General features: G+C 52.0%; 2 protein-coding genes across 6 annotated transcripts in view; one reads left to right on the forward strand and one right to left on the reverse strand.

Annotated features, from left to right (window-relative positions):
- Window positions 1-13,278, forward strand: part of TNFRSF1A (TNF receptor superfamily member 1A) — a 144,679-nt gene that overhangs the window by 97,458 nt on the left and 33,943 nt on the right. The window lies entirely within an intron of this gene.
- Window positions 1-13,278, reverse strand: part of CD9 (CD9 molecule) — a 35,547-nt gene that overhangs the window by 1,630 nt on the left and 20,639 nt on the right. The window contains exons 2-7 of one of the 5 annotated variants that reach the window (XM_068970310.1): window positions 11,684-11,732; window positions 3,647-3,744; window positions 2,793-2,867; window positions 1,190-1,288; window positions 990-1,079; window positions 108-191 (exon numbers count right to left, since the gene is read on the reverse strand). In XM_068970310.1, coding sequence (XP_068826411.1) covers window positions 108-191; window positions 990-1,079; window positions 1,190-1,288; window positions 2,793-2,867; window positions 3,647-3,744; window positions 11,684-11,732 — 495 coding nt within the window. Of the gene's footprint in view, window positions 1-107; window positions 192-989; window positions 1,080-1,189; window positions 1,289-2,792; window positions 2,868-3,646; window positions 3,745-11,683; window positions 11,787-13,278 lie in introns of all 5 variants that reach the window. The other 4 variants (XM_068970307.1, XM_068970309.1, XM_068970308.1 and 1 more) reach the window with 4 other exon arrangements.

The following is a 13,278-nucleotide window of genomic DNA, read 5'->3' on the forward strand; positions in this document are numbered from 1 at the left end:
ATTAGTGAAAACAGTGCCTGGTCAGAGTAAGAGCTTCATAATGGTCAGAGTAAGAGCTTCATAAATTGTAATTACTGAGGTTTTTTCCCAAAGCCCCTGACACTCACCATCACCACGGCAATCCCAATACCCACAGCGCCGATGATGTGGAATTTGCTTCGGAAGATCTCGTCGATGGCTTCAGGGCAGGACTTAGTGGGGAAACCAAGACCCAGATCAACACAGCCCTACTCCAGGCTCACCCCCTCCCTCCATGGCACTCATCCGACCCCTCGGGTGCTGTGGTTCCAAAGCGAGGGCTGGGGACTGGCTGATGGATGGAAAGGAGAACCAGGAAAGGGTCCTCCAAATTGGGCAAGAAACCACGGAAGGAAGAGGGGTGAGCCCCTGCTTTGGGATCTGTGTCTTATCTGGCCATAGGGTTTTTATTATTGTTGGTCACTAAGTTGTGTCCAACTCTTTTGTGACCCCAGGGACTGTAGCCCGCCAGGCTCCTCTGTCCATGAAATTTTCCAGACAAGAATACTGGAATGGGTTGCCATTTCCTTCTCCAGGGGATGTTCCCGACCCAGGAATTGAACCTGTGTCTCCTGGATTGGCAGGCAGATTCTTTACCATTGAGCCATCAGGGAAGCCTGGCCATAGAGTTACTTCCTATTACTATTATGGAAGTTTGTACATTTGCTCCAGCTCACACGCACGAGCTGCTCACAAGTCTAGAAGGCAAGAGTCCAGACCTGGGAGCACCCGCTGTAGGCAGCTAGAATGCTTTGCTACTTCTCCGGTCTCTGATTGCTGCCCTGGAGGAATCAGAGACCCAGGGCAGGGGAGAAAGGAGATAGCCACCCTGGGTGCTCCCCATGGGGAAGAGGTGTTTAGGAAGCACCACAGCGGTGTCCTCACAGATCAAGGGAGCGGAAGGCATGTCCGCTTTGGTGGGATTTACCCAGAGCAGCTGGGCAAGGCACAAGGTCTTGTGTTAAGCTTACCTTCGATCTCAAGCCCTCAACTAAAGTCTTTGGGGGGCAGGTGTCGGTGAAAAATTGTTCTACCACCCCGGTCATACCACAGCAGTCCAGCTGCAGAGAGAAGGACAGGGTTGGGGGTTAGAGAGACAGGATAACCAGGACTGAAGCAGAGATGCACCCAAGTTCAGGAAAAAGTCAGTGGGGAGGGGACGCTGATGTACCGCGGTGTGGATGGCCTTCAGCGTCTCCCGCTGGGGCTCGTCCTTGTTCTTCAGCTTGTTGTAGGTGTCCTCGTAAAACTTCTGGACCTCCTTGATCACCTGGGAAACACAGACAAGAGATGAGCAGGGATGGATTCTTTATGAACAAATGTCACCTGTTCCATTTGCTCACATGCAGCCACAAATTCCCCTGCTCTGAAATGTCACAGGGCAGACGCACCACTGGGCTAGGACAGCCCCCTCAGGGTCTCTGGGGTCCCCCATCTCCTCCCACATCGTCTAGGAACCCCTCCGGCCATCTCCACTTCTGCTTGCACCTTTGGTTGGCCCCTGTAGCCCCACCTGGCTCTTTCCCTTCTACCGAGAAAAAGAAAATTAAATTGCCTCAATATAAGGAATGAAAAGCAAAAATCCTACTCCTGATCCAGCTAGTTCTTTTTCCTTCTAGCTTCCATCTTTTCCCTTCACTATGAGACTGTGTGACTTTTGGTAAATTACCAAACCTCTCTGCACATGAGTTTCTGCATATGTAGAATGGAGATCGTAATGGTCCTAACCTCAGAGGTTATCTTGAAGAGTTACTGGCGATATTGCATTAAGCCTGTAGCACAGTGTCTGCTGCAGAGTACATATGGGATAAGAACTGGCTATTATATTATAACATGAAGGAGACACTCTTCCCCTCCTGCACCAGGGCACATCTCCATTTAACAAATGCTTGTCCCCTGCTCCCCACCCCCCCAAACCAGAACTGATCAACAACGAGCATTTCCTGCAGCAGCTTTCATAATTAGCCTTTCCTACTTCCATGGCTGCGGCATTTATCATCTGGATAATTAAATCTTTTTCTCCCCCACTTCCCCACTTCTCATCCCCACATCCACTGTCTCTCTTCTTTCGCCCCTCCTGCTAAATATGACACGACATCCCTCCCTAAAACACTGCTATGATGGAGCCCCACCCTGGCCCCCCACCCAGCCCCCACCCAGCTGTGCTTAGACCCTTTCTTTGCCAGGAATCCCCTGCCTCCGCCAGCCTTCCTCCTGATATCCCCTCTCTCCATCAAGGTAAGGTTTGGGTCAACGTCTCCCTCTCCATGAAGCCAGAGGAGACACCCCTCGCCTACCTACGCCAGCTTTTCAAATCCCATGGGGTTTCTGGATATAAATGACTTCTGTAACACCAGTCAGTCCTTATCCCACATGGAGCGGCAAAGTTCCTTGAATCGCGGAGCACAGCTCATCTATCTCTGGACCCCGCAGAGAGTGTGGCATAGCTCTTGGCTGCTGGTGGCATGTGTTTATAAACTAGGGGAGGGGAACTAGGCCACACAAAGCATTATTCTCCTAAGCTGTGTACCAGAGAAGTTGGGGGAGTGCTGTAGAGGTGTGAGAGGCAGACACCAACTCTACCATACTGCCTGACCTCTTCCCTATGACAGCGCCTGGGAGGCTGGTGCTCACTCCCATCCCCTGCCCTGGGGAGCTCCTGTTAGAGGCACGTTTGATGGCTGAAGGGTGACCCAAGTGACCAGCCAGGATACCTTTCTGCCGCCATCACCCCTACGCCCCCGACTCCTAAGAGGTCTTAAGGGAAAACCTACCTCCTCCTTGTGGGAATATCCCCAGATGGCTGCAGCTACTTCAATGGCAAATATCACCAAGAGGAAGCTGAAGAACTGTAAGAGAAAAAGGGCTGGGGTTAGACGCAGGCCTAGCCAGCTGGCCGAAACAGGCAGAGGACCAGGCTTCTGGGGACCTGGCATCGGGGGCTAGAAGGGATGCCTGGAAGGGGCAGGAGGAGGTTCAGAGCTGCCAGCGCTTGGCCAAGGCCAGGAGCGGGGAAAAGCCTCAGGGAGAAAACATCAGAGACTCCAGACTAGTACTTGTTTGTTTGTTTGTTTCTCTCACAAAGCAAGAGACTTGATTGGGAAGGGGCGCCGTCGGGGAGAGCAGGAGAATAAGGGAATGCAGGACTGCTCTGCCACGTGGCTCGAAGTCTTTGCTTTTAAGGTGACGGGAATAGTTTCCGGGCCAGAACTGGTATTTCTAAAGGTGTTAATGAAGAGGTGGTGATTGAAAAAAAAACCTCACACGCTCACAAAACCCAGAGACGTGAGGAAAGAAGGAAGTGAATACACTCTGGAGTTGGAGGAGAACTGTCACACAAACTCTGAAACAAGAAGAGGAGGGGAAGGCACCTGTGGATTCAGGGAAAAAAGGCAAACGTGGGCCTAGAAAAAGGGATAAACAAAGTCCTGGCATTTAGTTGCCCAAGGGAAGTGACAAGACAGTGGCTTCAGGAAGAAAGAGGCACTAGTGTGTTACCACAGAGGGGAGGAGACACGTGGGGATAGGGCCCTGGGGACCCGCCCCACCCGCCCCACCCCCTGGTCTACAGGATCCTGGGAAGGGGACCTGAGAGGCCAGGGGTGGTGGGCACACAGGGGACACTCACCAATCCCAGCATGCACTGGGACTCCTGCACGGCTCCGCAGCAGCCCAGGAAGCCCACCAGCATCATGAGTGCACCGGCTCCGATCAGAATATAGACTCCTGGGGGGACGGGGCAGGTTAGGGGGAGGCCCAACTGCTTCTTGATGCCCCCGCTTCCTCTCCCACACCCTCACTGGCCTGCATCCAAGCCCCATCTCCCAGTCAGCCTCCTCCACCTCTATGGGCAAGTCTTCTCCTGCCTTTGTGACCTGCCCATCAAGCCCCCACTCCCACCTGACCCTCAGCCCTCCAGCAAGGTGCCCACTGCCCCCCCGACCCAGGACAGGGAACATCCACGGGACCCCCATGTTTTACTCAGGACAGACTGGTCCAGTTGATCAGCTGTTTCCAGTTGGGATGGATCCACTCCTGCTAAATTAGACCCTCCGAACTAGGGGGACTAACTTCCCGGGGACTCTGACAAGCATCCTGCTGACCTCTCTACCTGACGGAAGAGGCTGTCACAGCAAGCCTTCATCAGGAAGGGCCGTGCACATGCAGACAACCATGCTCTGGGCGGGCAGCTCGACCAGGTTCCCAGAGGGGATACCCGATGGCTGGTGGGAGCCAGGCACATGCAGTTAACAACATCCAAGGGCAAGAGAACCCTGCTTCAGTCCCAACTCTGCTTCTAACTGCTGTGTGATCTTGGGTAAGACCCTTTCCCCTCCCTGAGTCTCAATTTCCTTACAAGTAAAATGAGAAGTTGGTTGCTGCTGCTGCTGCTGCTAAGTCGCTTCAGTTGTGTCTGACTCTGCAACCCCATAGATGGCAGCCTACCAGACTCCCCCGTCCCTGGGATTCTCCAGGCAAGAACATTGGAGAGGGTTGCCATTTCCTTCTCCAATGCATGAAAGTGAAAAGTGAAAGTGAAGTTGCTCAGTCATGGCCGACTCTTAGCGACCCCATGGACTGCAGCCTACCAGCCTCCTCCATCCATGGGATTTTCCAGGCAAGAGTACTGGAGTGGGGTGCCATCGCCTTTTCCGGCTGGTCGCTAGGAAATTTCAAAAGATGCCTTGTAGCACACCAATGGGATCTTACAGCTGCAATTCAGTCACCCCAGTTTAAGGATCCAAAGGATCCTCCTTGGTAAAGGAGGTTGAATGACATGGTTTGTAAACACTCAGTTGGGTGTCTGATGGAGAAGGGTGGTTGAGAGGCTGTGAGTTCTACAACTCTGGCCTGGAACAGGGAACACAGGCTTGGCCCTAGTCATTCCACACTCCCCCCAGGGAATGCCCAGAGAGGCCCAGCATGCAGTTATCTTCTTGAGAAGCACAGCTGTCTTGCAATGACCATCCTCTTAACCCAGCTCCCTCCTCCATCCCCCATGGCAAAAATGTCCCAGGCCTCCCCGGCTTGCAGGCATGTTCTGTCCACTCCTGGGAGGGGCGACTGTCACATGTGAGAAGACCAGCTCTGAAGACCAAATGCCTGGGTTTTAAAACCGGCTCTATGACCCAGGGAAACCCACTTCGCTGTCAGTGCAACAGCTTTCCATCTGCAATCCAGGGGTGAGAAAAATGCCTGCCTCCAGGACTGCCTTGAGGATCAGGGGATGTGTTCCAAGTGCACACGAGTGCTAGCTCCTGTTGATTTTTCTAACTCAAACTTTAAAAATCGGTATCTTTTTATTAAGGTATGGATGATGTACAATCAGGGCTTCCCTGGTGGCTCAGACAGTAAAGAATCTGCCTGCAATGCAAGAGACCTGGGTTCAATCCCTGGGTCAGGAAGATCCCCCGGAGAAGGGAATGGCAACCCACTCCAGTATTCTTGCCTGGAGAATCCCCATGGACAGAGGAGCCTGGCGGGCTACAGTCCACGCGGTTGCAAAAGGGTCAGACACAACCGAGTGACTAAACAGCAACACAAGATGTACAATCAACAACTGTCAATCATAACAATAGGAAGGATGGACGACAATTGTGAATTATCATGACTGTGAGGGTGATTTTCACAAGCGTCCCTGCTGTCCTCTCCCTGGGACCAGGGAGACTGCCCCGAAGCCGGGATGCGCCCCACAATACACAACAGGATGCGGGGATGAGAACCCTCTCCCGCCGGCAGGTGTCACAGTGATTTCACTGCCCCCATCTGTGCCCTCCGCTCAGCCGGAACCGTGCAGCCAGCAAACCACGCAGCAGGCCCGCAGCTGAGGCTCACCGGCAGCACAGCACGGAGTGCACACAAGGGAGCGTTTGTCCTCGGCTCGTCCCCCCACATCTGTTGTGATGTCAGGTCACGTGGGCTGGCTGGCAAACCCTGATGAATATGGGTATTGTTCCCGTGCACGTCCAGCCAGACTGGGCAAGGGGACAAATGCAGCTTGTCCTCGAGTCAAGTCCACCCTTCTAGTCCTCCACAGGACGGACCGCCCCGCCCACACACAGGGGCCGCGGGAGAAATGGCAGTGCTTTTGGGCCTGGACTCCAAGGTGTGGACCCCAGCAAGCGGGGGCAGTAAACTGGGCCCCTGTTTCTCTCCATCAGGGCATGACAACGAAGGATGAGGTCACCCCTTTGAGTCCCACTGCAGGGGCTGAATAAATAGGGCATATTGAGAGTTCAAACCAGTCCATCCTAAAGGAAATCAACCCTGAATATTCATTGGAAGGACTGATGCTGAAGTTGAAGCTCCAGTACTTTGGCCACCTGATGAAAAGAGTAGATTCGTTGGAAAAGATCCTGATCCTGGGAAAGATTGAAGGCCCGAGGAGAAGGATGAGATGGTTGGATGGCATCATTGACTCATTGGACATGAATTTGAGCAAACTCTTGCAGAACAGAGGAGCCTGGCATGCTGGAGTTCACTGAGTTGCAAAAAGTGACTTAGCGACTGAACCACAAAAATTAAGAGATCAAAAGGATTTACAAGCCCATAAAATAGGAGTCGAGTGGGGATGATCAGACAATTTTCTTTCTGTCCAGCTCCCAGTCCACAAGCCTGGGTGACCCTGGCAGAAGATGGGGTGCTGGATCGGTGGCCTCAGTGAGCCACTAAAGGCAAAATCATTTCCCATGCAGAGAGAACATTTCCCTAATGGGCCTGACAGTTAATATTAAATATTCATTCCTGGGCTCAGCAAAGATTTTAGGACCAAGAGTCTCGGTTTTCAACCTCGCTCAGACAGTTCGCAGAACTCAGGTGTCTCAGCTTTACCCTCTCCAGGTGGGGATGAAGAGGAGCAATTCCCTGGCGGCTATCTATGGGGGTTTTGGCAACGGCCATCAGGCCACAGAGGCTCAGTGGAGGCTCACATCTTTTGGGTCTTGTGCATTGGCAGGCGGATTCTTTACCACTAGCACCACCTGGGAGGGCTTCCCCAGTGGCTCAGTGGTAAGGAATCCACCTGCAATGCTGGAGACCCAGGTTCGATCCCTGGGTCAGGAAGATGCCCTGGAGGAGGACATGGCAACCCACTCCAGTATTCTTGCCTGGAAAATCCCATGAAGAGAGGAGCCTGGCGGGTTACAGTCCATGGGGTCGCAAAGGACACAACTGAGCACACACAACATCAAGCCACAGGGCGGCTCGGCCGTGAGCAGCAAGCCCTGAAGCCCTTGATCCACTGCAGGCTGAGGATGCTGCTCCAAAAGGCCATCTGGGGCTTCCCCTTTGGACAGGCTCCTTCTAGTCTGCACCCGGAGCTTGTTAGCAGAGGCTGCTGGTGATGAATGACAAAGCATTCCCCTTTATAAAGCAAGTGGATGTTAGCCTTCGGTCTGACTCATGGAAAAAGTTATTCGTCACGGAGCCTTCTCTAGGATTACTGTATTCATTTGCTTAAGGGCTGTTTATTCTGCTTGTTTCAGGCTGACACAGACCTAGTACAAAAAAAAAATTAAAAAATAAAAATAAAGCTTCTCATGAAGCAGTAGCATCTGCCAGGGTGTCCTTTAGACAAGAACCTTCTCTTTTCATCTGTTTACTGGGGCTCTCGGCCTAGGGAAGGGAGGGGACAATCAGCCTCCTGTCATCACTCCAACCCCATCATGAAAACAGCGCTCAGCACACCTGTTTGTGTGCAGGACAACACTGGGCAGAGCCTCTGGCCTCCACCTGCTGAGAACACTTTGTGTGTGTGTGTGTGTGAGCATGCTCGAGTATGCATGTGTTTGTTCAGTCGTATGTGACTCTTTGTGACCCCGTGGACTGTAGCCCACCAGGCTCCTCTGTCCATGGGATCTCCCACGGCAAGAATACTGGAGTGTGTTGCCATTCCCATCTCCAGGGGATCGTCCCCATCCAGGGATCGAACCTAGGTCTCCTGCATTGCAGGTGGATTCTTTACCAACTGAGCTACCAGGGAAGCCCGAGGACACTTTATCATCTCCAATAATTCAAGCGGGGGTTCCAAGGAACCCTAATTCGGCTCCCCAGTGGCTCTCCCTTCATCCCTCTCCATCCTACCAATGGGCCCCATTCATGAGGCCACAGTGAACTCCAGCTGTCAAGCAGGAAGCTCTCTGCCTGGAGAGGTGTGTGTATAGGCCCTGCCAGTGTCAGGATGGGGAAACCAGGTCCAGAGTGACAAAACAAACCACCCCAGACCACGAACTGGACTGGGGAAGCCAGCTCAGCCCATCTTGGGGACAGTCCTTGTGGGGTGGACATGCCGAGCCTCTGGTTAGAGCTCCCCAGATGCCCTCATTCGATGATTCTGGTTCTGCAAGGGACACCAAGGAGTTAAGAAGGGCAGCTGGCCTGGGACCAAGAAAAAGCCATTGCCAAATTTGTCTGCAGCGGGGATTACAGGTCCTGCTGACAGGCTGATCTCCAGGGCCTGCACTGGAGATCAGGCCCATATAAGGCCGTCAGTTATTCTGGATCCACTAGAGACTGCTCTGAATGTGGCAAAGTCTCTTCTCTCACTTCTCAGCCTCCTTCTGCATTCTTTCTCAACTTTGAACACTGTGACTCTGCTGGAGAAAAGACATCCCTGGGTCCCTCAGGTTTCCTGAAGGGTGAGTTCCATGGCCAGGCTGGCCTGAGGGTTGCCCTGCAGATAGTCTGTGCCCCGGTGCAAGGACAGTCACCCCATGATGTCAGGAAGAGTGGCTGGGAGGGGCTGGTGCTCTAGGCTGGAAGAAGGGCAGTGGCTCAAGGCAAAGGCTGACGTCACAGCCCGAGGGGGAAGGGGACACAGAGAATGGAGCCTCCTTGGCCATTTGCCCGGAGATGACAATTGTTCAGTTGCCCATAGCGCTCAGTGAAGTACAGGGCCCGGGCAGACCCGGGTGGTCAGTCGCTGACTGTGTTCTATGTGATGTCACTTGTATCCCCTCCAGGTTCCAGGCTTCTGCCAGCAGAATGAAGTCTTCAGACCTGAGCCCTTGCCCAGAAGAGAATCCAGCGCAGAAAGTTCGTATTTGTCCATCAGAGCTCAGGGAACAGTGGCCGCTGGCCCCTGAGTGAGAACAACTGTGTCTTTCTGGGATGCGCCTTTAGACCAGCTCCTGGTCATTTCAGCTAGGACCACGGGCCATCAGAAGGGCCCTGCAATAACCTGGGGAATCTAAGTCCCAGGAGGTACCCAGAGACAGGCCTGGCCCCTCCAGCTGTATGCTTGCCACTGTCCTACCACCTGCCTGACTTTTCCACCTGGCATCTGCTGGGCTGCTAATGTTGGGGTCTGTCTCCTGAGCACAGTTTGGGGTGAACTCAAAAGGCCCAGAGGGGGACTTCTCTGGTGGTCCAGTGGTTAGGACTCTATACTTTCACTGAGGAAGGCCCCAGTTCATTTCTGGGTTGGGGAACAAAGATCCTGCAAGCCTTGCAGGCAGGAAAAAAATATCAACTTAAAAAGAAAAAACAATTAAAAAGTTAAAAAAAAAGAGCAGATATATGTATGTATGTAACTGATATACATATATCACTTTGCTATATCCCTGAAACTAATCAATTCTTCAGCGCTCAGCTTTCTTTATTGTCCAACTCTCACATCCATACATGACCACTGGAAAAACCACAGCCTTGCCTAGACGGACCTTTGTTGGCAAAGTAATGTCTCTGCTTTTTAAGCACTGAAGAATTGATGCTTTTGAACTGTGGTGTTGGAGAAGACCCTTGAGAGTCTGTTGGACTGCAAGGAGATCCAGCCAGTCCATCCTAAAGGAGATCAGTCCTGGGTGTTCATTAGAAAGGCTGATGTTGAAGCTGAAACTCCAATACTTCGGCCACCTGATGTGAAGAGCCAACTCATTGGAAAAGACCCTGATGCTGGGAAAGATTGAGGGGAGGAGGAGACGGGGACGACAGAGGATGAGATGGTTGGATGGCATCACTGACTCGATGGACATGGGTTTGGGTGGACTCCGGGAGTTGGTGATGGACAGGGAGGCCTGGCATGCTGCGGTTCATGGGGTCGCAAAGAGTGGGACATGACTGAGTGACTGAACTGAAACTAACACAACGTTGTAAATCAACTATACAACCCTCTCTCCCAAAAAATATACACAAAACAAGCCAGAGTCCTAGATAACAAGACAGAAACAATTGTTGGGCATGATGGTGTGAGCCAGGCACCTGCAGAGCATGGGGGTGGGGTTGGGGGGCAGGGGGCTCTCTGGGTCATTGCCAACTGATTGCAAATGTCTGTCCCAAGACCCACTCTCCCTGCCAAAGTGTCCCCAGCTCCTTGTTGTGACATGACATGGATAGCTCAAGACCTGCCCTCACCCCCTGCCCCCACCCTGCAGCCCCACTGCCCCAGCTCAAGGGGTGGCATTCCAGGCCTGCCACAGCCACCAAAAAACTCACCAAAAAACCCCGCTGTTGCTAAAACAAGTCAGGGTGCTATGGAAATCTGCTTTCAAAAACTCTGTGTGTGTAGTTTTTTTAAAAAAACACATGTTGTGCTTTTTCTTCTCTTAGTTTCTTTCTGACAATAGGGAGGCACGCCCTAAAAAACCCAACTAACACTACCACCAAAAAGCCAAGAAAGGAGGGAAACCGGGTGCCTGCTGGGCCATCAGATCAAGGCTGGCGCTGGGAGGCGGGTGGGGGTCATGGGCCTCCGGCCACAGTGTTCTTCCCGAAGGTCCGGGTGATAACGCTCTTTAGACTGCTTGCTCTGTCTTTTTATTTTAAAAATAACTTCTTTGGTGGGTGGAAAGGAAGTGACCAAACTTACACTTTGAGACTGATGACATGACAGTATCCTCCTAAAATAGGGGGCTGCTTTTGTTTCTCGTAAATGAAGTGTTTGTTTCCTATCCCCCAGCCAGGCGAGGGGAAAGCTTCGGGTTCTATGAGGCAACTTAGAAACCGGGGAACTGCCGTGGACAGGCCAGGGCTCTCCCGCTCCTGTGAGAGACGCTTATGCAGCAAACTGCCAGTGAAAGTGGCAGAACGGTACCAGAGAAAGATGCCAAAGGACCTATGTGCAGAAAGAAACCTGCTAAATCTATTCATGTTCCAACTGGACGCCTTTGCCCTGAAGCAAAAGCACTTTAGAAAACAAGTAAGACTTAACATGCATAGCCTGTGCCCCAGTGCAGGGGGTCAGAAAAGCTGGTGCCTCTTCTAGTCTCTCACATTAATCTGACAGTTATCCAGGAGGCAGGACCTTGGGCCTCTTGAGTCCCTGTCTGAACCGTGGGGAGATGTTCCCTCTGCTTCTCCTGGCACCATGGGTCCCCAGGACCAAGTTTTCTAAATTAAAGAGATGAATGAACCTTCTCAGACATGAAATTCAGAGAGAAATCCAGGGATAAGAACAGAAGCTCTGTAGCCCTCTGGGAGTGGCAGCAGCTTTGGCAGAGCCAATTTCACATCAGAGAACGGTCCAAGTGCCAGGCTCGGTCAGCTTGGAAAAAGAAACCACATCAGTCAAATGCAAATTCATGGGCGCAGCTACACAAAAGCAGGGCTGGAAGTGGACCCGACTGGCAATGCAGGCCGGAGCCAAAGTCCTCCCCTGCCCAAGTCCCTGGATCAACACGGACTCTCTCTCTGAAGCTGGATGGAGGGAACAGCAAGGTCCCCCACTCACCTGTGTAGAAGCTGGAATCATTAGCTTCTTGCTCGAAGATGCTCTTGGTCTGCGAGTCGAATCGGAGCCATAGTCCGACGGAAAGGACCGCGATCCCGGCAAGCTGCAAGACACACAGGACGTCGGTGTGAGCCTGGCTGCAGAGGTCATGGTGGTATCCCAGGGGAGCTGCCCTTGGCCTCTGCCCCTCGCCAGGCACCTGGTAGCAGCAGCAGCCAGGCCGGGGTGGGGACAGGGGATCATGTCATTTGCTAAAAATAACAACCAGTGGGGAATAAACAATTATCTACCAGCAGTCCAGGGATGGTTATTGTGTGGAGAGAATATTATACAGCAGTGAACCCAAACCAGCTGTGATACTACGAGTGCATCTCACCGTATTAAACAAAAGAAGCAGGGACTTCCCTGGCAGTCCAATGGTCCCAATGCAGGGGACACAGGTTTGATGTCTTGTCGGGGAACTAAGATCCCATCTGCCTCTGGGCAACTAAGCACACACACCACAACTACAGAGCCTACCAATGACGAAGAGCCTATGAGCTCTGGACCCCAAGTGGGACAACAAAGATCCCACATCCTGCAACTAAGACCTGACACAGCCAACAATAAATACATAAATATTAAAAACCAAAAACACAGAAGAAGCAAAAAGCACCAAACACACACAATAGGATTCCATACAGTTAAAAATGACTATTTAGGGAGGTGGGAGGGGGGGTTCGGGATTGGGAACACGTGTACACCCGTGGCGGATTCATGTTGATGTGTGGCAAAACTAATACAATATTGTAAAGTAAAAAAAAAAAAATAATAATAATAATAATTAAAAAAAGAAAAAAAATGACTATTTAGGGGTGCGTGTAACTCAGAAAAAGAAGAAAGTGACGATTGTAAAGTCAAGTGAGTGGGGGTCAACAGGGAGCGGGGGTTTCTGATGAGAGAACAGCAGTGGAGGGGTGGGGTGGATGGGCCTAAAGCTCTGGTGATGTTCTAGCTTTGACTTGAGCGGTGGTGGTCCAGATATTCACCTCGCAATTACTCTTCACTCTGTTTTCTGCACTCTTCTGTACACATACCATACAATAAAAAAAAAGAAAGGAAAAAAATCACCCAAAGAGCAGGCACATCCCTGGCTCTTCAGGCCACTGTGACTCCTGAGCCATGTCGCCCAGCCCTCCGCCATATCTGGTCCCTCCCTGTTCACACAGGGAAGCCTCACAACCTGACCCACCCAACTCTAGCGTTTGCTGGACACATCATTATGAATGATCCTCATAAACATTAGACAAGAAGCCTTCAAGAGATCGTTTGATCCTACAGTTTAGTGAAAAGCTCCCTGCAGTAGGAAATGGCAACCCACTCAGGTGTTCTTGCCTGGAAAATTCCATGGACAGAGGAGCCTGGTGGGCTACAGTCCATGGGGTCACAAAGAGGTGGACATGAGTAAGCATGTATATGCCCTTTTCAGAGGTGGGCAAGTTGAGATACTAGACTTGAAAGGGCAGATTTTCTCAATAAGCAAAGCCTCAGGCATCAATCCTGGCCTCAGGCACTGCTGAACTCGGTGCCAGGAGGTGGCTCCCTGCCCAGCCCCC

The sequence above is a fragment of the Capricornis sumatraensis genome, chromosome 4 (genome assembly GCF_032405125.1).
Source record: "Capricornis sumatraensis isolate serow.1 chromosome 4, serow.2, whole genome shotgun sequence".
Taxonomy (NCBI): domain Eukaryota; kingdom Metazoa; phylum Chordata; class Mammalia; order Artiodactyla; family Bovidae; genus Capricornis; species Capricornis sumatraensis.